The sequence below is a fragment of the Phalaenopsis equestris genome, unplaced genomic scaffold, assembly GCF_001263595.1.
Source record: "Phalaenopsis equestris unplaced genomic scaffold, ASM126359v1 Scaffold001150, whole genome shotgun sequence".
Lineage (NCBI taxonomy): Eukaryota > Viridiplantae > Streptophyta > Magnoliopsida > Asparagales > Orchidaceae > Phalaenopsis > Phalaenopsis equestris.
In genome coordinates this window covers 21,373-46,762 of record NW_018165589.1, presented here as the reverse complement: position 1 = coordinate 46,762, position 25,390 = coordinate 21,373, and the positions used below count along the sequence as shown (strand labels likewise).

Genomic DNA, 25,390 nt, shown 5'->3' with positions numbered 1-25,390 from the left:
TCACTGCAGTGTATATTGGCTATGGGGCAATGTCGCCTGAAATGATTGGCCCTATATCATATGATACATGGGCCCCAAGTCTGTCTTGGAATTGCGTTGTTGAAACTTGACCAGGTAGTCCATCTAAATTGACGAGCAAATTGCGCTCATCCTCTTTCAGATCCAAAAATTGGTCATGAACTTACAATTTATTTCAGAAAGAAACACTTTAATCATTAACACTCTCAAAATAACTTAAAAATTTATTTTTATGTAACTAAATGTAAAAAATATATCACACCTAAATGACACCTAAGTAACAACTAATAATGTAAATGACTTGTCTGTTTAGTGTTCAGCCTCTTAAAGACTATATCAATATATGATGAGTTTCAGCTAACGTTTGTTGTCCACCTCAACATTCAAGGTCTGGCCTCAAGAGTGGCAAGAGTTACAAAGAAGTGTGCTCATAAAATCAGAATTGTGTAAAAGGTAAGTCATATTCAACTTTTCACAAAGAAATAGAGGTTTTCTGATGTTTATACGAGATACTACCGTTAGCAAAAAAAAATCATTTATATATCCCAAAGGTCGGTTCCGCCTTATTTTGATAACTAGTGCATTAATTTGCTCAATGAGAAATTCACAGAGCGCAACAGATCAGTTAAATGAAGAAAAAGTGTATACATTCTGGCCAAATGTGTAAAATCTTTTAGGTATACTGAAATTATTAGAAGTAAAAAATAAATTTGATAAAAAAGAAATTATATACAATGGATCAAAAAGGGTATAAGACTCTCTGGTTACAAAGTTCAAACTATCATTCTTAATTTAGCGGGCATCCACATCAAAAGATGAATATTTTTTTTTCCACATGACACTTCTCGATTTGGCATGCCAATCAACAGGGCAATTTCACCAGGCATTACTCTCAGTTCTTTCCCAGCCATTCTGAATATCATTTTTTAATTGTGCCAACATTGCAATATTTGCAGTGTTAAAACATTGTCTTGAGAATAAGGTGAGAGCGCAAAAAATTGATTAACATTCATCACTTTCAATTCATTCTTGATATCCTCAGATATGACAGACCTGACCTTATGGAGCAAATTTCTCACAACGGATGGTCGGCATCTACAACTCATGGATATTTGGTTCACAAACCACATAAAATAAAATAATGAACAAATATTAGAAGTCATTTAATCATTATTAAGGTGTTATTTCAATGTTGATTAGGGCCTGTTTGGGGCAGCTTATAAGTGCGGGCGGCGTTTTAAAAATGTCGCTTCACAGTTTGGTTCGCACTTAATGGGAGATTATTGAAAACGGCGTTTTGAAATTTGTAAAAGACGCGGACCGTGGAACAACCCCCGCGGTCCGCGTTTTCGATCCAAGTATTACCCCCGTGACCCTGCCCTTAAACGCATCTGCCTTCTCTCGGTCTTCGTCGCATTTCACATACCCTAAGCGGTTCTCCACTACGATCCTTGAAGTCTCTCAGTGGTTCTCTTCTACGATCCTTGAAGTCTCTCGGTCTCCTTCGCATTTCACATACCCTAAGCAGTTCTCCTCTACGATCCCTGAAGTTTTCCCTCTTTTCTTCTTCAGCATTTCTTTCTTCGGCATTTCTCTCAATAGGCAAAACAATTCCTTTGCATTTCTAGTTTTCCTTCTTCGGCGTTTACAGAGGTGCTATATGCGACTTCTTATTATTTCATCGTCTCTTGCTATGTGTTCAACCACGAACTTAAAAGTAGGAATTGGGTTGATGTTCTTTCTCATCGGTTTGATTTTTTGTTCTTGGTTAGGAAGAATCGTTATCTCGATCTTCGTTGTTTTTTGACTGTACTCTTTTCTTTTTTTTACATCCAAGAATATGTTAATTTCGTGTATTTTTTCTGTGAGGATTTATGATTAGCAAACAAACATCATCTGTTTGTCGAAATGATGTCATGAATGACTCTACAAAATCAAAATGAAACAAGGGCATATTGGTCATTTATACAGAATCAGCTGTTCTCAAAACGCACCAACCAAACAGCTGGTCGGATTATCCGGATCAGCTGGTCATCAGCAGATTATCAGGATAAGCTGCTTATCAGCACAAACTGGATAAGCCGCAACTGCCCCAAACAGACCCTTAGTCTTTGTTAAGGTGTTTAGGGTTAACGGTTTAGGTAGAGGTTGTATTCTGACGGTATTAAGGTGATATTTAAGCATTATTATGGTATTATTATAGTATTTTTATAGTATTATTTAGATGATGTTATGATATTATTTTTGTGGTATTATGTGATGTTAGTTTTGTATTATTAAAGAAAATCGCGTATTATTCATGTATTATTATAGTACTATTTAGAAAATATTCTGGTATTATTTCGGTGGTGTTAATTTGATATTATTATTAAAATTCAGATTTTATTCAGATGTTATTCTCACATTACTCAGATATTATTATAATATTATTTATATAATATTCTAGTATTATTTTGATGGTGACATGTGGTGTTAGTTTGGTATTATTATTAAAATTTAAATTTTATTAAGATGTTATTCTGGTACTATTATTGTATTATTAGGTGAATGTGTGGTAATATTTTGTTCAGACTACTAAGATATCCCAACATCGGTTAAATAATACTCAAATATTAACCAAAAACGGTAAATCTGAGCTAAATGCCTGAGTGGTTTGTTTTTTTTGAATTTTTAGATAAACACGACTATCAGTCATTTAAATATTTATTATGAATACTATAAGGATGAATTTTTACACTATGTTAACATAATCTTTTCCATGAACGTACAACCACCAAAATAAAAAATTACTTGGATAAAACCTCTTGATTGTCCTTTTTCTTACGTTCTTTAGCTTCGCTCTTCTTGCGCTTATCAGTCTTCATTTTCGAAAGCTCTTCAGTTTCCATTCTCAACGGCTCTTTCGTCTCCATTCTCACAGGACTCCCTTCGGTTTTTATCTGCCTGGGCTCGGATTCCATCTCAGTAATGAGAGGTGGCGAATTTAATTCGGCCGGCGAACAACCCTAAACCCTAAGCTTTTTTGAATCAAGAAAGCAATCAAAAACTTAAACGAATGGCAAATGACGGTGCTCGATGCTCGACCCTCAGGCGACGTTTTGTCTTTCGAAATTATGATATGATGATTTTGTAAGGCGCGCTGTTTAAGTTTTAGAAGCTTAGCCGGGACTCAAACCAGGTCGCGTAGTAAGAAAATGAGCGCTTATTCAGTCCGGACACTGCACGTAGACTTGTGTGTGTCGTCCAATTAAATCCGGACACTTGGAAATGCGGGGCCCGACCAAAAAATAATGAATTGTATATTTTCTTACTACGCGACCAGGCCCGAGTCCTACCAAAGCATCTAAAAATTAAACCGCGAGCCTTACCAAAACGTCGGATCATCATTTTGGAAGGCAAAACGTTGCCCGAGGGTTGAACATCGAGCACCGCCATTCATCATTTGTTTAGGGTTTTGGATTGCTTTCTTGAATCAGAAAAGCTTAGCGTTTAGGGTTGTTCGCCGATCGAAGTAAATTCGTCACTTCTCCTTACCAAGAACGAATGCGAGCCCAAGCAGACAGAAACCGAAGAGTCTTAAGAGTGGAGACCGAAGAGTCGTTGAATGAAAACTGAAGAGCCTTAAAAAATGGAGACTCGTAAGCTCAAAAAGAACGAAGCCAAAGAACGTAAGAAAAATGACAACCAAGAGGGTTCATCCAAGTAATTGTTTATTTTAGTGATTATACTTTTATTGAAAAGAATATGTTAACAGAATGTAAAAATTCATCCATATAACATTCGGAATGGATACTTGAATGACTGATAGTTGTGTTTATCTAAAAACCCAAATAACAAATCACTCAGGAATATAGATCATACTATTTTTTAGTAATATTTTAGTAGTATTTTTTATTATTTGACTGGAGTTGGGATATTACAGTAGTCTGAACTAAATATCACCATACGTTCACCCAATAAATATCATAATAATACCAGAAAAACACCTGAATTTTAATAATAATATCAAACTAACACCACATAACATCACCATAATAGCATCATAACATTAAAGAAATATTACTATAATAATACCTAAATACTACTTGATTTTCTTTAATAATACTAAACTAACATCACATAACATAACGAAAATAATATCATAATATCACCTAAATAATACTATAAAAATATCTGAATAATATCATAATAATGCTTAAATATCGTTAACCTAAACACCTTAATAAAGACTAAATAACATTGAAATAATACCTTAATAATGACTAAATGACATCTAATAATTATTGCATTATTTTGTTTTATGTTGGTTTGTGAACCTAAGATCCATAAGTTGTAAATGTCGATCATCCGTAGTGAAAAATTTGCTCGATAAAGTCAAGTCTGTCATATCTGAGGAACATCATGAATGAGCTGAAAGTGATAAATGTTGATTAATTTTTTGTGATCCCACCATATCCTCAATACAATGTCTTGACATTGCAAATATTGCAATATTGGCACCATTAAAAAATGGTATCAGAATGGGTGGGAAAGAATCGAAAATAATGTCTGATGAAATTGTCATGTTGATTGACATGTCAAATAGAATAGAAGTGTCAAAGTGAAAAAAATTTTATCTTCTGATGTGAATGTCCGTCAAATAAATAATGATATTTTGAACTTTGCAATCGAGGAGTCTTATACCCCTTTTAATCAATTATATAAAAATTTTTTGTTATCAAATTTATTTTTTCTTTCTAGTAATTTTAGTATATTCAAACGACTTCACACATTTTGCGAGAATGTACATACGTTTTCTTCATTTAACTGGTCTGCTACGCTCTGTGAATTTCTCGTTGAACAAATTAATGCAGTAGCCACCAAAATAAGGCGAAACCAGCATTTGGGATAAATTAATGGTTTTCTTTTTTTAATAACGGTTAGTATCTTGTATAAACGTCAGAAAACCTTTATTTATTTGTGCAATACTGAATATGACTTATCTTTTATACAGCTCTAGTTTTATGAGCAAACTTCTTTGGTAACTCATACCGCTCCTGAGGTCAGCCTCTAATGTTGAGGTGGACGATAAACGTTAGCTTTAACTCATCACATATTGATATAGTCTTTAAGAGACTGAACACTAAACAAGCAAGTCATTTACATTATTAGTTGTTATTTATATGTCATTTAAGTGTGATATATTTGTTACATTTAGTTATTTAAAAATAAATTAATATGTTATTTTGGGAGTTTTAATGATTAAAGCGTTTTTTTTTAATAAATTACAGGTTTATGATCAATTTTTGAATATGAAAGAGGATGAGCGCAATTTACTAGCCAATCCAGATGAACTACCCGATCCAGTTCTAACAACGCAATTCCAAGGCAGACCTGAGACACCTATATCAAATGATATGGGATCAATCGTTTCAGCCGACATTGTCCTAGAGCCAATATACATTGCAGTGAAAAAAACCCGAAAGCAATAATTGAGCTGCTTAAAGACCAAGAGAAATGGTTCACGAAATTTCAAGAAACAATGAATATAATAACTGTTGGAGTGTCGAGTTTGCAAGAGCAAATGTTGGTACTACAAAATAAGATTAAGAAATCTGAAAAACAGACAACTGATAAAGGCAAAGTGGTGAGAGAGGATGATGCCCAGCCACTCTCCCTGCATTGTGGAAACCCTCATGTTTATGTAGACAATGAGTTGAACATTGCAGAAGCCCACCAATCCTCTCCTGTGGAAGAAGAGGGAACCACGTAAATCTCCCTTGTTGAAGAGGACACCGTTAAAGGCAGTGGCTTACAGGAAGAAAACTCCCATGAACACTCCATTGACAGCTTAATCCAAAGGCTTAAAGGCAGACAAAGTCGAAAAAAAAAAGAAAATGAGTCATGCTTTCACTGATTTTGAATTAAATAAAAGAAAATTGATAAAAGACGTCGATGAGTCGATATTGCTCGACGAACCAACAACAGATGTCGAAGATACGAATGTCGATAAGGGCGACCACCAAACAATAAAAGAAGAACGAACAACAAATAATTCAGCCGAGATGGGCGTACAAATAATTATATACCTGCATTACATACCACCCACATTGTAGAAGAACGACGAATACTTGAAGATGAAGTAAAAAGATCGACCCTTATACTGACAAGTTTAGGAGATCAGCCAGATAATGTGATGGTGGTATTTGGAAATGAATTTTTATACAATGTCCTATATCATTTAAATTGATTATATATTTCAAAAATATTTTTTTTGTTTTGTAGTCTCTTTCAGCAGGCTCCTAGATCGAATTTCCTAGCAGATCAATGATATCTACTGAAATGTAGGCAGTGATCGATCAATTTATGTCAAAATATATTAATAAGTGAGTAAATCTTCGCATTTTGTAATCCATTGATTTTGTCTTGTATGAAAGTATAACAAAGATTTTGTGTTATTCTGCAAAAAAGATATTATGTTACACATTGGAAACGTTTTAATAGATCGCGGTGCAATTAAAGATTTACTATACAATGGCTGGATTGCAAATGACCAAGTTGACGCCTTAGCCAATATTTTGACTGGAAAAAGGAATGTCACTCCAACTTTATACATGTCTTATCTTTATATATCGTCATTATACTGGATAATCATTGATTCAGTATATCTAAAATGTAAATAACTCTATGAAGATATTAAGTGTCTTTTCATGTAGATTTATCATAAACTAGGTAACACTGCAGCATTTGTGTGTCATATCACGAATGAAGAAGTTAAAAATGTTGATATTACATTGTTTCTTATAGTGCACAACCAACACTGGTATTGTTTGTTGCGAAGTTGAATAACAGGAAGTAAAGAATAAATGATTCATTACCCAACCAGATGCTTAAGACCGTGTGCAACGACGTTGTAAGTATACTACACAATCTATCAAACTCATTCAATATTGTCCATGCGCTAATTAGTATCACAATAAACTTTACAGACTAATCAATTTGCAATAGATGCTGTAAATTTTTTAGCGGGAAACCCGCAAAATGAACACTCTCAATTGTTAAAGGTGTTCCAGTCCAAAGTAGCAGTATTGATTGTCATGTTTGTCTGCAAATTTATGAAGAAATTAATACAGACCTACAGTTGTCATTAGAGTGAGGAGTTGGGTTGGCAACCAGACAAGCCACGATTTAGAGCAGAACTAGCCCATGATATTTGTATGTGGATATTGTATCATAGTTAAAAGATGTTATAGTGAAATATTGCTAGTTTAATGAGAATCTTTGACATGAAAAGAAGCTCTGAAATTATAATTCCTATTGTCTGAAATTACAATCCTTATTGTCTTTTCGTTAATTATTGTTTAAAATGTTATTTTAAAAGTTCATTTTATTTGCATTATTATTAGAATGTTATTCAGTAAATTTTAGCACTTAACTGTGAAACTGCTACTGAAATAAATTTCCTTTGCTGCAAGAAATTAAGCACATCACTGCTAATATAGCTCTGTAAATTATAGTATTTGGCAGTGAAATTGCTGTAGACGAAAGAATTATTCAAATTTATGGCAAACAAGATATCTTGTTTGCAAAATCCAACAGTGAGGTTATTGTGTTGCTTATATTAAGCATTTCATTGATGTTGTGTTGCTCATTTATGTATAAATATGGTCACATTTCGCTTATATTTCAGTAATAATAAGGTAGTATTACGATTACATAGTTCTGGTTCCATGAAACTAGTATTTAACACATGTATATTATATTTCTTCTACGTTCTGGTTGTATTTGGGTAATATTATGGTAATATTAAGGTAATATTATGAAAATATTCTGCCACGCCGTGAATACACTGGAGGAATATGTTAATCACACCTTATATTCCTTCTGCGCGAGAGGCTGTTTGATTATGATTGTATATGAGTAATCTTTTGATAATATTAAGGTAATATTACAAATATAAAACGCATTTCCAAAGGTACCAATATATTCCATCTTTATCTTAAAAATATATCATCGATACTACCAGGCTACACCCGTGGCCCCGAGAGTACATTGGAGGAATATTTCAATCACACGAATTCCTTCTGCGCGAGAGGTTGTTTGATTCTGGTTTTATTTGGGTACTATTACAATAATATTAAGGTAATATTACTGAGTATATAGAGCATTTTCACAGGTATTAATATTTATAAATTTTATATTAAAAATATATCCTTACATTCCTTCTATCGAGAGACTATTTGATTCTGGTTGTATTTGAATAATATTTTGATAATATTAAAGTAATATTACGACTATAAAACACATTTCCACATGTACCAATATATTCCAACTTAAGTTAAAAATATATCCTCGATACAACCAGACTACACACACAGCCCCGAGAATACATTGGAGGAATATTTTAATCACACTTTGAATTTCTTCTGGGCGAGAGGCTGTTTGATTTTAGTTGTATTTGGGTAATATTGCAGTAATATTAAGGTAATATTACGAGTATATAGCGCATTTTCACAGGTATTAATATTTATAAGCTTTATATTAAAAATATATTATCGGTACAACCACGCTACGTTGGCGGCATCCAAAATACCGTGGAGGAATATTTCAATCACACCTTATATTCCTTCTGCGTGAGAGGTTATTTGATTCTGGTTGTATTTGGATAATATTTTGGTAACATTAAGGTAGCATTACTATTATATTGCACATTTCAACGGTGATAAATATTTACAAGCTTTATCTTAAAAATATATCCTCGGTAAAGCCATGCTATGTCCGCGGCGCCGAGAAATACACTCGAGAAATATTTCAATCACACTATGTTATATTCCTTCTACACGAGAGAAGTTGATTGTGATCGTATTTAGGCAATATTTTCGTAATATTACGGTAATATTACGACAATATGGCGCATTTCTATGTGGCATAGAATTTAACTGTTGTATCTTCCAAATATTTCAACAGTACAATCATGCTACGCCCGAGGAGGCTGGAGTACACTCGCGGAATATTTCAATCACACCTATCTGATTTTTGTCGTATTTTAGTAATATTTAGGTAATATTATTGTAATATTACTATCATATTACACATTTCAATGGTGATGAATATTTACAAGCTTTATCTTAAAAATATATTAATTGTGGTTGTATTTTGGTAATATTTCTATAGTATTACGATAATATTTCGACTACATGAAGCATTTCTATGGTAACACATTCATACCACAATAATACCAGGAGAACACCTTCATTAACACCGCAGAAACTACATTAATACCACAATAATTAACAATACATTGATTTAGATAAATCATTCAATACATGCTCTAGACAAATCGAACTGAAACAACTCGTTGCAGTTTCTTAGTATTTCACATATCATCATTTAGGTCCATCAATAAGCTCGTATATGTGTTTGTGGGTAGTGATGTAGGCAATTCTTGTTGATTTCGAGTAATAACAAGTAAACGTAAATAAATAAGTATAATTAAAGTTAATGCACATATCACAAACCATTTCGAATTTTAAATGATGTACCTGACTATAGCAATCTGATATTGCAAACAGGTTTAGGTCGCACGGGTGAAATGTATCTTGACTTGAATCAGTTTCTTTCTCCTTTCTTGTAATACAATGTTTCATGTTAGGGAGTAGTAATGCAGCATACATGAACACACGTTTATTAGTATAAATAAAACTTGTTTATTTTACCCTCTTGTTCTCTCCCAATAGCCCTTTAACATTACATTAAATATTCATTTTCGTCGCATATTCGTTGGGTCGTTCAAATTATACTGTGTATTCAGTGTTATTTTTTTTATTTGACTGTCTTTTCCCGATGGTCTCTCATTCAATATGGCATCAGATTCGATTGTTAGTTTTTTTAATGTCTCCAGCAAGTGTTACTCAGCAAGTTAATTACCTCGCGTTGTCGTACTGATCCAGTAAGCAGATTTATGAATGTTTGTGTGATACATGAGTCAACTTAAATAACTTGGTAACATTTTTGAATCCTTGAGATATTTATACCCATAAATGTTATATATATCTCTTTTTGCATGAACAGACCATCGTAATAATATATATTTATCAGGGATTTTTGTTATATTTTCAAGGTTAAGCACTCTTAGAATATGAGCGCATAATAAACCCATGATTTCAAATTTTTTGCAATCGTATGTAATTTCAGAATTACTTTTGTCGACTTTAACAATCCAGAGTCTGTCGAAGTCCTTATTATCTAAATTTCTAATATAAAATTTTGAATCACTGCTGGCAGAGCACTCCATAACAAGTCCACAAAAACCATTTAGTAACTCTGCTTCAAATATTGAATATAACTTTCACGTATAAACTAAAGTAGTCTGCCTCAACACGGGACTACGTTTTACTACGGGAACAATTGCAGACTATTCTCACATTTAAAATATGCATCCTTCTCATTCCTTCGTCAAGATTTCATGACATTTTTAAGACCCAAAAAACTTTCAGTGAGAGTGTTTGTTAGCTTAGAGACACCATGACAGTTGTTATTCGTGGATTCACTTCTTTGAGTTGATAGGATACTCATTCAAAATATTTATTTATTGAAGGTCGTTGAACACTTATATCTGATATTTTACAAATTATTCAACCAAACATTCTTCTGTAAATTTCCTTGTTCAATCATTATATCTCAAGTTTCTTCAAACTCCTCTTAGGAGTGGCATCTACCCGTGCATTAATAAAAAAAATCATTCTCTCTTACTGCCCCACCAGAATAGACTTTTGAAGATAATTTATTGTAAATATGACATTGGCATAATCTATGTCTAGTGTGTGGCAGACACTCTTCAATAATTATGGTCATTGGTTGATCTTGATCAGTGAATATTGTTATCTGGATAAATGATGTGAATAACCACTTGAATGAGTCAACTGTTTCATCTGACAAAAAATCAACTCCAAATAGAACATTCTAACAGTGGTGGTTCACACAGACAATAAAAGCACAATATAAATTGTATTTATTCAGTTTATAACTTGTATCAAATATTATGACATCCTCAAAATAATCATAATCACGCCTGGATATCTTATCACTCAAAAAAAATTCAACAAACTACCGGACTCATCAATTTGGACATCCCATGCAAACATGATATCATCAGTTTGCCTCTCAGTGAACAATTATAGTGGAGAATTAGCATCCCTATGTTCAATTTAAACTCCTCTCTTTGTATGAAATTATAAGCATCTCTCTTCGTGTAATAAGGATTTTTCACCCCCGACTTCTGTAGCCAGAAAATTAAATACATCGCTTGCTCTAATCCAGGATTGTGTCATCAATCTGAGCACTTTTGCATTTATGTCACTTATCTTTCTGCTGGAACGCAATAAATGTTTGTCGTCGTCCGCTGCCAAAGGATGATTATAAATTTCTATAAATTTCTTAACCGACTAGTTACTTTTAACATCGACGATTTATCGGATCATGGTTAGACAGCCAGTCCTTGTGTCCTCTCTTCCGAACTTCACCGTCACAGCATTATACAATTCTTTATTAAAACAAGCTTTACCACAAATGAAATCATTTGTCTTAATTCTCTTTGAATTCGACTAAAAACAACGTGGTTCTTTCGCACAGTAAATCCAATTTGGGTGTGTATATGCACAATACTGTTCATACGCTTCCTTCTCATTATAGACAACAGCGTGAAGCAAGCTATCTGCAATTGGATCAATGCACACACTTACAGACTAGGAGAACACCATAATACATAATACAGTAATCCCCCCTCCAACATAACGATAACGTTACAAGCACATAATACAGTAATCACACCAGAATAACACCATAATACTAGCATTAAGACGACATGAATAGCACCAGTAAATACATAGTAATAACCTCACTTGTCGAATACTTCTAGCCGCAGCTAATAAGCTCACCTCATTGGAATCATTCTCGTAAATATTTTGCGATTCCATCTGGCCGAAACAGAATTCCATGGGGTCCCTTACCCTAGATGTTGAATACAAACGCAAATGAAAAAAGAAAGCAAATGAAAAAAATTCTTAAACCACAAACCGAAATGAGACCAAATAAGTTTTTTTTTCAATTTGTTGGGTTCCAAAATGACAAAAAGGAAAACTCTATGCGATTTGATGGGATCTAAAAATGACAAAAAAACGCTTTTTGGATGCTTGGGAGGGGCTCGGTTCAGGTCGCGCTGTAAAAAAACTTTTGCTTTAATTACTTTGGTGTTGGGCCCGTAATTCCACATGTAATTTTTTAATTAAAGACCGCACGCAGGCTTGCGTGCGGTTTCCGAACTGAATAATTTTTCGTAAGAAAATATAAAGTTTATTATTTTTCTGTTGGGCCCCGCATTTCCACGTGTCAGGTTTTAATTGGACACCGCACGCAAATCTGCTTGCGGTGGCCTCACTGAATAAGCGCTCGTGTATAAATGCTAATAACATCATAAATGATTAACTTTAAGTTCCTCGGCCAAGTCGTGACAATTATCAATAGTTCATGGTCTCCAAGTGCGAACAAATAAGCCTAATGTGTGTTAAGAAAGCAAATAACATTATAAAAAAACATATGCAAAGAAATGATACAAAAAAATGTTGAAAAAAAATAGGTCACTCTTAAGGAGCCATTTGGGATGCCTTTGATTTTTTTTTTATGTTTTTAATTAAATGAAATATGTTTCGTATGTTGTAACATAATAGTTGTTTTTAAAAACACTTTGAAACAACTTTTAGATGTTTTGAGTGATTTTAAAAATAAAACAATGTTTAAAAAATAAAAATGCCAAAAATGCACTAAACAAATATATTTTTAAAATAAAAGCAAAAAATAAAAATAAAAGAAAAAAATAAAATAAAAGTGACCCAAATAAGCCATGAGCTATACAACTTTGTTGGACTGCAAAAGCTGCTTCTTCCCACCGAAGCTACTTTTTGCCTCACCATGCACTTGTGCCTACACACATTAACAGGGCAAATCGGTTGGGCCAAAATTTCAAGAATGAAAGCATGGGTCCCCATACACCCAGGGCATTCTTTCCAGTGTGCATCATAAAAACAATGTAGTAGACCCATAATTTAATCAAAGTGGCTCACCGAGGTGGCAAAAAAGGTAGCTTTAACACCTTTGGATCAGATAAATATTGCCAGTTTACAATTTTAACCATTGGGCACCAAACAGAATTTTTTGTGAACCATTAAGATTTGTAGTGAACAAATGATGTTTTGAACATTAAATGCCAACATGGCCATGCCACCAAAACAAAAACAAAAATAAAATATACTGTAAACTCTGAAACTAAAAGCGGTGCAACAAGAACTATTTTGGGTTGAAACCAGGGACATTTTGAATAAAACAATTTCCAACAATTCCATTTTAATTTTACTATGGCACTATGGCAGTGCTGACATGTTTAGCCAATTTAAGAATTACTAACTTGAAGTAGTTGGGCATATATGTTAAACAAACAAGATACTAAAACTCTGATATTAAACAAAAAATAAATTAAGTAATTGCTGACCTCACAATTGTCAAGTACCAATAACTTAAGCATAGGGCAACCTCCACCATCGCTAAAAATTTCACACACAGAATTCGACAAAGACTCACAATCGCTAAGATCAACTTCTTGCAGATTGTTACATTGTAGATGTAAATTGGCTAGACTTTCCTGCTTTTGAAGCACTAATTTCTGCACAGTGAAGATTCATGATTTATGAATTAAGAACTTCTACATACGGCAAAGTTAAGTCCCAGAACTTACAAAAGGATCACCTTAAGCGCATCCGACATAATGCTAATGCGATGAAGGAGCGAACAGTTAGAGACCTTCACATCTGAAAGTACTGGACTCCGCAAATTTAAGTCGAGAAACCTACAAAAGAATAACACAGTTCTGAATATACTCCCCAGAAAGAAAACAAGAATATGCTTCTAAAAGTGGAATGCCGGATAGATTCTACTTGCGGCAATGGACAAGACTGATGCTCTGCAGCTGTGGTAGATCTAATAAAACTGAAGTTAACAAGCTGCAGTTATCAAGCTGTAATGCCTACAACAAACAGTTAAAATTTAACTTAGTAACAGAACAGATTAAGACGATTTGGTCAGCTTAAGTTAGAAAATTTCAAAAAATAATAAACTATATACATTCAGAGGCCAACCTTTAGCATTCGACTATGAGATATTGCAGATAATGACGCAGAAGTTATGCCCTCGCAATTATGAAGTTTCAGATTTATCAACATGGGCAGTCTTACAGACTACAAAAACAAGCAAAGAAAGCATTACAAATTTACACCAATTGACACGCCAAACAGATTAAAGAGAGAGAAATTCATAAAACAACCTCAAGTGAGATGTTTGGGCAGTATGAAGCATCGAGGACACAAATATTAGGGCAAGCAAGAGCAACTTCACGCAATGTCTCATCACTAATTGATGAACAAAAAGCTAAATCCAAAGATGCCAACAAAGGACATGATGTAGCAGCTGAACGAATTCCAACATCAGATAGTTTGTGACAGGAAGACAAATCCAATCCGTGTAACTGAGGGCAACTAAGTAATGCATGGGCCATGTTGGTGCGCCTTAGTGCCAAAGTTTGCAGCTGAGGGCATCTGTACAAAATGAGTAAACCAGATACATTAAAAGCTGAGACACAAACAACATTATTAATTTCAACATGAATTTTTTGTTGATTTATTCACCTAATTGCAACACGAAGTACACGACACTTGACAATGTTAAGTTCACGCAATCGATCATGGTGTACAGATATCTCTTGAATACCGTTACCAAAAGAGGAATCATAAATGCTTAAACTGTTCAATGAAGGACAATCAGTCAAAGCTTGGAAGAAGCCATCACCAAGTTGTCCTTTCCCCAGATTCAAAGTTTCAAGAAATCTGAAAATAAACTAGATATCAAAACTTAATTGAAAAAAAATTAATTACAAAATTGCCTACATAGAATATCAAACCTGAGGGATGCCATTGCTTCCAAAACAAGAATGTCAGCATTAAGCACTCCAAATAAATTAACATCAATTGCATTTGGATAGCGGTGACAAAGAGCTTCAACTGGAAAAATAACAACTGTATAAATATTCATATTTCTACTTATATGACGGATTAGAAATATCAACGAAGCTAAATATAGAAAGATATCCTGTTCACACTAGTGCTCTCACATCTAGAAAGCAAAGAAGAATAGCAACATAGAATAAAACCTTCAAAATGATGGATTGTTTTTTCTTATTCCAATGTAAATGATAAATTTTTCACCAACAAAATTCTTATTTCCATCACATCCAGAAAACATAAAAGATCACATCTTTCACAAGAAAGAATATAAAAAACCTCAAATCAATTGAATATGCTTGAGTCCAGCCGTTGGAAATCAGAAATTCCCACATGAGAAAAATCGAAGCCTCAACATGTACGAATTCTGTAATTTTATTACAAAATATGCAATTAGCTTTCCTACCTTAAACTAACCATATCTGAATGTATGAACGAGTATACATTCTATTTCTCTTTAGGTGGCAACAACTCTAGGATAACCAAAATTGATTGGGAGTGAATGAAAGATTGCATCCTCCCTCATTGTTTCTTATGTGTGCAATGACTAGTTGATTGTGCCAATTGTCCCTATCCATAATACAAGAATTCTAGTCGGAAAAAAACCATTCTTTTACCACATGATCTCAGTCCACTACTACAATTCTAGGCATCCACTGGATTATAGCATTCAGCACTAATTTGTCAACAGGGCTCTAATCTTTCCTAAACCTAATTGTTGACAATTTGGATCCAATGATCATATTCTTTTCCAACAAAACCTTCATTGTTAGGACCCTATAGCCTTCACTATTGTTTATTGTAATAGAAAATAATCATGTTGAAAAAAAATCTCTCAAGAAAAGTATTGCCAGAGAGTTTAAGATCAAAGAACATGGACTTCTCATACACTTATTGTAGATCAAAGTGACTTATTCCACAGAAACTATTTTTAATTCTCAATAGAATTATACAGCAAAATCTCTCAAAAAAAAAATTACCCTTGATAGCAAGGTAATTTTAATGCCTAATGAACCTAAACAAAGGTTGGGTGAAAAAAAGGGTGATGATGCAGGGGCAAGATTGAAGCACCATAAACTGGTTGGAAGACACGAGGTAAAAACGAATGCATATTCTCTTATCCTTTAAGTAGCAATAGATCCGTAATATTCAATTTTTCTTAGGAACGAAAGAAGATATTTATCCTCCGCTTTATTTCAAAATCCTCTTACCAATATATGGTGGGCATCTACCAGAAACAGCTTGGCTAGTAATCAGTCTTATTTCATTTCCAGGATAAAGCTCCAACATCGCCAAACACATACATGCTAAATTGCTGTTCTGCTAGTTTTGATAATTTTTTAGTGCATGAAAGCTTACATTGGCAATCTCAAACAGACCATATTTTCAAGTTTACTAGTAATATAAATAGTTAATGAAAGCAAATATAAGACTTCTAAACTATATATGTTTCCAATGCACCATAATGATAAACTTAGAATTATCACAGAGTCAGCGTAGCCAACTTCTGCATTCCAGATAAGTATGGAATTTCAGTATCTTATGTCAATGTTTGTGCTTCGTATTTTTTCATCCTGTAGAATAACAGTATTAAATCCCATACTAATTTGTGCATCTAATAGCCCGTTTAAGTTTAAAATGCTTCAGCAACTTTAATTTTATAAATTGATTTTACCAAATATAAAATGGCAGGAGCAAAATAGCCTCTTAATGGATAAAGTGGAAAACTCGCTCAGTGACCCAGCACCATTCCCAACTTCTAAAGATTCGTGACACGTAAACATGGCAAATAAGTCAAAATCAAGTTTTTAGTTTAAATCAAGAGAACAACATTTACAAGATCTCATTCTAAACCTTAACACAAATTGTCATATTTACAAGATGGCAGTGGCTAGGCTAACAGTTTCTAGGTGGTAGTCAAAATTCAAACATATCATAAACCGCTGAAAAGTCAAAAGGCAAAAAAATAAAACATGAACAAAACTGCAGTCCAACTCTTCAAAAGGTCACTAGGCTGCTATGCATTCCATTCCTACTGTGCAGATTCAGCTTTTACCATTAGACAATAGTAAAAAAGAGAAATAGCCGAAGGGTCAATGCGGCGTCATAGGTAAACAAGTAGTTGACTAAGATCAACAAGACGCTTTGATACCAAAATAGATTATTACAGAAGAGTTATGACCGTAAAAGAACAAATGTAATCGAAGAACAACTTGAACATGGTTTAAATGATAAGAGTTTTAAGTTCATTCAAGTTAATAATAAAGAAAGCTAGAATTTTTTTTAACAACTCAGAAAGTTAAAAGAAACAAGTTTGAACACAAACCAACTTGTTTATTTATAATCACGAACTTGTTAAATGATTGATATTAAGTGAGCTGGACAATAACTTATGTTTATTTATTAAAATTTGATTACTTATTTAATAATGATATGCTATATATTTTTTTATTTATTAGTCAACAATACATTCCACTTTTCGTTCCATCGCACTCAATCTCCGAAGTTGCCTAAGGTGGCCTGCCTTACTGAGAACACACTGAGGTCTTTACTTGTATTAACATACACCTATAGGAGTTGAGCACAGCTTCTATTCTTCTCTTTCTTAAAGAAATTTGTAGCTGACATGTCGCCAAACAATCTATCGACACACCGCCTAATCCATCAATGGCAAGAAATCAGAGAATGGCTGGTGCTGGTAAAGGCTGGGGCTGGTAAGGGCTTTGATCCAATAAATCTTGTTACTCTTGCATCAATTTCATGACAATATATATTAAGCTACGTACTTTTCTCTCCCATTAAATTGACAATATGTTCATCCCAAAAAAAGGACTCTCAAGTCAAAAGAAATATTTAATGCTCTTTTTTTTTATTCACATAGCACAATAGCATAGTTCTTTTATTTATTTTGTAAGGAAATTTTTTTGGCTTTCGATTATGTTATAATATTAGAAATAAAATAAAAAATAAATCAAATAGAACATCACAAATAAATCATTTTACAGAATTCATAAATTAATCCTCCAGCATCCAAGTGGCAGAAATATCAGTAGTTCCTTTATAATGTGTTGATTTAATGTTGTTATGAAATTGATATTTAAATTACATGCCATAACTATATAATAACATAAATATTGCAATTAAATGATATTAAATGTTAAATATGTCTAAATCTTTATCTTAAGATTTTCATATATAAATTGCTCTTGATTTGATCCTAAAAAATATGCATTTCACTGCTAACTCTTCCGGTGATCATAACACAAATGATACTAAAGCAAATGTTGTTGATATGCTTGCAAATGTTATTGAAGGATTTATAGAAGAGAACATTAATAATAGAAAGAGTAAGGCAATTTCAAAATTTTGGAAAAACTTCACTATGGTAAAATTATAATATAGTGTTGAAAAGATAAAATGCAATTATTGCAATTTATATATGAAATTACGTGTCCAAGAAAACTAGGAAAAGAACAATTGCACATCACTAGAGAACAAACATATCCATAATCATAGTGCGCTTAATTGTAAATTTGGCTGTATGAAAATTCTAAATTAAAAAGATTATATCCAATATGATCATGTTTCATAAGTTACCTTTACTTTTTATTTAGTATGAAATCTTAAACATATTGATAAAAGCATTTAGCTCATAAGTTTAATGTGCAATAGCTGAAAAATTTTATATGAGAAGTGATAAGATCAGACAGAAAAGGATCAAAGGGTCGATAAATTTAGTTGAGATTGGCATAACAAAAAAAATCTTTAAAGTCAGGATAAAGATGTTAATACTTAGTTTTCACTTGACAATTTGTTGCTAAAGAGTGAAACATGACAAAAAAGTCTTAAATTTTGTTGAAGTTAGTCAACCACAAAATAAAATTCGAATCATCTTATTTCTTATTCACTTTCCTAGTAGTTGTAAATTATCTTGATTTCTATAAGGTCAAAAAATCAAAGTGATGTAACAATTTTTAGGAGGGCGTATAAGCTTCTCTTCCACTAAATGCTTCTCATGTTGGTAAACGTAAGTTTTAAGATATTTTTTGAAATTAAATAATTTATTATTAGTGAATGCACATATTGATTTGATAATGAGAAGAGAAGAGATAATGAGATAGATTAATTGAACGTGTTTTAAAAAAATTAATTAATACGTGAAACAAATGAATATCTGTGTAAGAGGAGATAATGAGATAGAAAAAAGGAGCACAAAAGCTAAACAAATGAAAGCCTCAAGCAGAGGAAGGTAATGGGGGGTATGATGAAGAAATACATAGAACCTAAGAGGGGAGGCCACAAGATATTTCAAATCTCAATTCATTAACTAATAATCCTTGATACATGATAGACACTCTCTTTATAGGCTCAGAATTCAAATACTTGTCTAACGCATGTCAAAACTAGAAAGAAAAAATAAAGCATCCATACAATAAATGATATGATGAAATCTAGGACATTTATTAATACTAAGTACTCTACACCAGAAAGAAAGAAACTTACTAGTCATTAACTTCCCTAATGAAAGACAGGGGCAACAACTCTTAGCCTAAACATCAAAGCAACCTAGCAGAAGCGGTCAGGAAAGGATTGGCAAGTCCTTACAAAAGCTGAAAAGGAAAGAGAATTCATGCTACTACGGAAGAAAATATGCAAAGGATGAAAAGAGATTCAAAAGAAAATACTTAAAAAGTTCACCTTATATTAGCTTTGAAAAGGCAAGGCTATAGAGACAAAAGGATAAATATAATAAAAATGTTACAAAGACGCAAAGTTATTTACAATGTCAGTTATGATTGTTGATGATGATAATGATGACAATGCGAACATAAGCATGAAAGCTTTTAGTAGAGGGAAAAGAAATGTAGACGCTAAGTGAAGTCTAAAAAGTAAGATAAATAATAAATAAACAAATTGTATGTGTCAACCCACTCTAGATTAAAGACCATGTAATAGATAACATGGGTAATTATAACTTTGAAATTCGCAGAAGATCAAAACAAACAATTGAAACAGGGATTGGATTACGTAAAAAAACATAAACCACCAGAAAACACTACCCTTGGAACTTCAAACCATCTGAATAAATTAGATTTCCATGAATTCAAATTTTCAAACCTAAAAGAAAGAATTGTAAAATATGTTATTAACACAATTTAGCATCCAAAAACAGCTAAAATGGACCCAGTTAGTGGGTTTACTCTAGAATGATCTAGCTCAAACCAACAATAAAACAGATTTCATAATGGAAATAACTAATACAATCAAGTTATGCTCTTCTAACAAATAAATGCCAGCTACAACTTAGCATACAAAATGTTAATGACGAAATGTATCGCACAGCTTACCATAGTTATACATATTACTCTTTAGAATTTTTCAAAAGTCGTAGTCAAACAAAATATTTGAATGTTTGGACCATACTCTTAACTTCGTTTCCAATACTCTCATTCAATAGTTAAGTCAATACAATGCTTAAGCGATGACGTCACAGTCTATCTACTAAACAACAAATCAGTAATTCATGATTAAGCTTGAATAATAATCAGCAACACTCGTCCTCATTCTCAAATGTTCATACCAAGAGCAGTAATGTTTCAAAAAAATGAGAATAACGAGGAGGAAGCATACAATTTTCCTGAGAGACATCTGCATCTTCCAAATTTAAACAACTCCAAAAATCCTCATGCATGCTTGCAAACTGCCACTGCTTGCAAGTTGCGCCTGCTTTACATAAATCCCTCTGGCTTAGAAAAGAGAAAACCTGCACGTAAACAACAGTCTACAGATAAATAAATTGTTACCGAACAGTAAAATTTACACAATGTAGGTTTTCAGAGCATACCAGGTGCAAAAGATCCTCAGTGAGATCCATTCTATTTTCTGAATTATCAGCATTTCCAGCATCACTTTCACCTCCATTATTCTGAGAATCATTAGTATGCATAGAGCTTCTAACTGCATCAGCATTTATGATAGAGTAGAAATCGATCATCTGACTTTCAGATGTATCCAAAGTATGAGAATCAATATAGTTCTCAATAGCAGGCAGAGCAGCGGTTTCACTATCTAAGGAATGTGTTGCAATAATGTGTGCACTGAGAAAAGCAGAGATGGAAATGAAAATTTGCTTAACTAGATAAGAAATGAATGAAATACAAACAGGTATTGGTAAAGAAATAAAGGGTTCTAGAGGTCTTTCACTGAACCAATATATACTAACAACATATCCATCACAGCCAAAATAAAAATAGCATGCAATAAAGACTTAAAACATAGGAAATGCCTACACAGTAGAACCTATAAAAATTTAATGGAAAATAGGGAAAGCAATTTGGGCCCATGGCAATTTAAATTCATAGCAGTACCGCCCCAATTAGGACAATTAAGCAACCACTTTTTACAATACAACGTAGAAACCAGGTTGGACAGGGTAGAGTGGCACAGACCTTGCGTTTTAGGGAAATAAGCAATGGCAAGCAAAAATTTCATTTTTAAAACTTATAAATTTATATGCATCAAATTATTGAATGCCTTGAAGATTAAAATCTTATTAGCAAAAGATACAAAAAAGAATGAGCTCAAACTGTCGACAAAAAAAAAAGGAAAAAATTAGATTTTCTTACAATTAACCAAATACCATATAAATAAACAATAAGAAAACATGATGAAGATGCACTTTGTTTGCATTGCCAACGTCATGATTTACAATTTTATGATCACATGGAATAGGCCAAAACCCAATTTAACTAAAGTGTATATTTTTCATAAGATGGATTAGGTTTGTTTTATTCTAATTTCATCTGATAGAACAAATTTTATTTAGATCCAGGGTCGAGACTCACTATGGACATAAGCACCCATACTGATTTAATCCTCTCGCTCATAATAGGATCATATTTAATGATTGGGTTTGAGATTAATTTGTGGGTGGAGATAAATCCAATCAGGATTCAATGGGTTCATCCTCCCAGATATACGGCGAACCTAGACTACTACAAAAAGGGTGTGATAAGACCAAACATTTAAATAGTCAGATTAGTAACCATGTGTTACCCAATCTCAGACATCTCAAGTAGAACAAGGTGGATATATGCATGATATTTGATTGGAGGATTTAGTTATGGTTAGTGGGATTGTTAGTATGAAAGTTGGTTTGAGTTTATGTTGGTACATCCATTTAAAAGCCCAAATAAATTAGAATGAAGCATATACCAATTAGAAAACACACATTTGAATTAAGCGGTTTATTGCCTTTGTAACAACTCAAAGTAGTATTCTGGGGCTTAAATTCCTTGCAAGGCCCCTAATAACAACCTTAAAGAAGTGGAAAGGCCCATGATAAGTTTTAAGACCTTACCCTGCAGATAAGGTGGCGCAATGTTTGTCATTTAAATTCTTGACATGCATATGATGTTGGCTTCATGGAAGTAAAGGGCATATTACTTTACTTGCGAGCGGCCTAAGGGCCATGACTCGCAGACCTATCTTCCAACATGCTCATATATTAGACTAATGACTCAAATATTGAAATCATGGGTATTATGATATATTGTAGGTAAGGCTGAGCCTTGCCTTGTAGGAAAGATGGCACTAAAGATCAAGCTTGTTGATTTCCTTCTTTTTTTTTTTTTTTTTTTTTTTTTTTTTTTTTTTTTTTTTGCTTTTCCATGTGGCGCATATTTTAAATTGCATTGTGAGGCAATTGATCACTAAGACAATTAGATCAATTGGGCGATAACAAGATTAAACTCAAACACAGCCAATTTACTTGCTCAATCAAATCGGCCTTGTGTTTATTTAAATAAAATCATTTAATTAATATTTTTTAAGAAGCATTTGCAAAAATATTAACATCAATGACTCATTTATAAGATTTCTATAATTTCAAACCATTCTTTAGCTTTTGGGTCAAATGCTTGCTTTCTTGACAGTATTAATAATTATTATTAAAATTAAAACCACATTTCTTGCTTAATTCTAATTTTATTAATATGATTCGAGTTTTCTTTTTTTTTTCAGCTGATTGTTTCTGTCACTTTGCAAACCTTTACTTTTAGTTATAGGCATTGCAACTAGTTACCAATAAGAAGCCGACAAAATTTTGATAGTATTATCAGTACACATGCTGTGGATTTAGTGAAATTACAAGCAACACCACAAAATAGCAACATATTTGAATATAGAAGATTGCTTTTTTCACTTACATAAAAATGTATCAGGACATTTTGACACAATTATATCAAGTTTAGCAGCAAATGCAATTGAAGAGCCAGAAACTGCCCATGGGTATCTACAGAATGCAAATGACCATCTTCATATATAAGATCAATATCACCAAAGTGCTTAGCATTCCATCAACTTAGTCTTATTTCTATTATGTCTATACAATATTGAGACAAGAAACATTTATGACTACGTCCTACTTATTTTCCAATACCATGGATGGATAATGATTTAAAAAATTAAGTAATGTCGAAAAACAAATATTATAATTTCTAATTGGCTAAGCAGCTTAGACTCAAAACACTATACATCTATATTACCCACAAGTAAGTAGGGCAGTTATAAATATTACATATTTCGTCCTTTTTGCATTCAATCACTAATATATCCTCGTAAACAAATTTCAAAAAAAATATATCTTCCTCTGTGTTAATTTACATGCATAAACATGCCGCCATACACTAGACCAACTATATATGAGAATTTATGTTTAAGAATTCCCATAATTATAACAATAGAATGTTTCCACATGTATGCTTCTTCTTTCCTTACAGCTTTACCAAAAGCATGCCAATTTTTCTTTAAGCACTCTATCTTTCTCGAATGCTCTAACATTCGGCAAAAGCAAAAATCGTCAAAAATTGCAAACCGAGCACGCCTGGATTTATAACCTTACATATAAAAGGAGGAAATTTCCATAGATTTCATGGCAGGGCAGGGCACTCACTCTTGGTCAAAAAGAAGCTTAGCCCGCTTGTGCTGAGCATCCCAGTCAATGTCATCGCTGTTTATTCTCTCCGTAACATGGAAATCTGATCCATCTAGCTCCACGCCTTCCATTTCTCCCGTAAACTCCTCCACAGAGTTCTGCTCCAATCTGCTTCCAACATTCATGTCGCACGGTGACAGCCAGTTGCTCCTACTGCCCCTAGATGAAAACGCACCTCTCCATCAACATTTCCCGAGCGACAGACTCACCTCCAGCTCCACAGACACTCATACACCCTCAATTCCCACATACACCCGATTATTCACGTCCACGTAACCCGCAGATACCATCAAAAACCCTAGCCACTCGGAAACACCACCATATACTAAATCCACCCCCTTCACTTCCTGCCACCGTGAACCAAAGTCCGATAAGCGCGCACCCAGGAGTGCCGATCCTATTGGAGACCCTAGAACAGAAGCCAGAAAATCAAACTCGAGCAAAATGACGAAATCTTACCGACTTTCACAGCAAACGGAATAGCTAAAGAAGCTCAAAGATTCAACTTCTCTTCTCAATTTCACCGGAGATCAAAGCGCCTATACTAGGCAAAGAAATGAAGAACAAATCTGGATTTTCGAACTTCTGTGTAATTCATGTTCCCTGCGGCCCTGTTTTCCCCTTTCGCACGATTTTTAAAATTGGGCAGGCCTCGATGCCAGCGTCATAAAATTTTACACGCCCGGTAAAATAACCGCACTGCACCCTCTGTTTTTAGTCGCCACGTGGAAATTGAAATTTCCCTCATTACAACTCAGGGTCCGTTTGGCGCAGCTTTATCCTCACGGTTCGGCGGGAGACAGCCGAAGAAGATTGTTTGGCGCGGTATTTCATCTACGGAGACCGCGAATCTGAACAAAAAGCGGGCCGCGGGATCAACCTCGCGGCCTTGCTTTCCTCCCGCGGCCCCGCCTTTTCTCCTTCGGCATTTTACCCCGGTGCCCTCGATTCCGCATCTAGTTCGGCGAAGCCAGAAAGTAGAAAAGTGAGAGCAGAAACCGGAGAGTTCCGAAGGAGTCTTTCACCATAAACTATGCATCTCAGTCGATGGAGAATAAAAGAAGCGCTATCAGTACGAGGTAGAAGGAGTCGTCTTCGGCTTATTTCTTTAAACTCCTTTCCCCGATCTCTTCCATCCATGAGAGCTTGAAAAGGGTTAACATTTCCGCCATAACGTGCTATCACGGACGCCATATCAGAGAAATGGAATTTGTTGAAGACAGTATGCTATAGTGCTACTTATTTGGGTTTATGAAATATGCTAAAACATGATTTCCAAGCTTGTTCTATGGGG

General features: G+C 33.7%; 1 protein-coding gene across 3 annotated transcripts in view; it reads right to left on the bottom strand.

Moving 5' to 3' along the window:
* The window catches only part of LOC110033363 (F-box/LRR-repeat protein 15), a 48,032-nt gene extending 23,312 nt beyond the window's left edge, over positions 1-24,720 (bottom strand). The window contains exons 1-11 of one of the 3 annotated variants that reach the window (XM_020737309.1): positions 24,556-24,720; positions 24,055-24,443; positions 20,947-21,199; positions 20,733-20,865; positions 15,002-15,101; positions 14,730-14,927; positions 14,369-14,639; positions 14,184-14,282; positions 13,983-14,071; positions 13,795-13,894; positions 13,541-13,711 (exon numbers count right to left, since the gene is read on the bottom strand). In XM_020737309.1, the coding sequence (XP_020592968.1) occupies positions 13,541-13,711; positions 13,795-13,894; positions 13,983-14,071; positions 14,184-14,282; positions 14,369-14,639; positions 14,730-14,927; positions 15,002-15,101; positions 20,733-20,865; positions 20,947-21,199; positions 24,055-24,221 (1,581 nt within the window). In that variant the 5' untranslated portion in view covers positions 24,222-24,443; positions 24,556-24,720. Of the gene's footprint in view, positions 1-13,540; positions 13,712-13,794; positions 13,895-13,982; positions 14,072-14,183; positions 14,283-14,368; positions 14,640-14,729; positions 14,928-15,001; positions 15,102-20,732; positions 20,866-20,946; positions 21,200-24,054 lie in introns of all 3 variants that reach the window. The other 2 variants (XM_020737308.1, XM_020737310.1) reach the window with 2 other exon arrangements.
* Between the last annotated feature and the right edge of the window lie 670 nt (positions 24,721-25,390).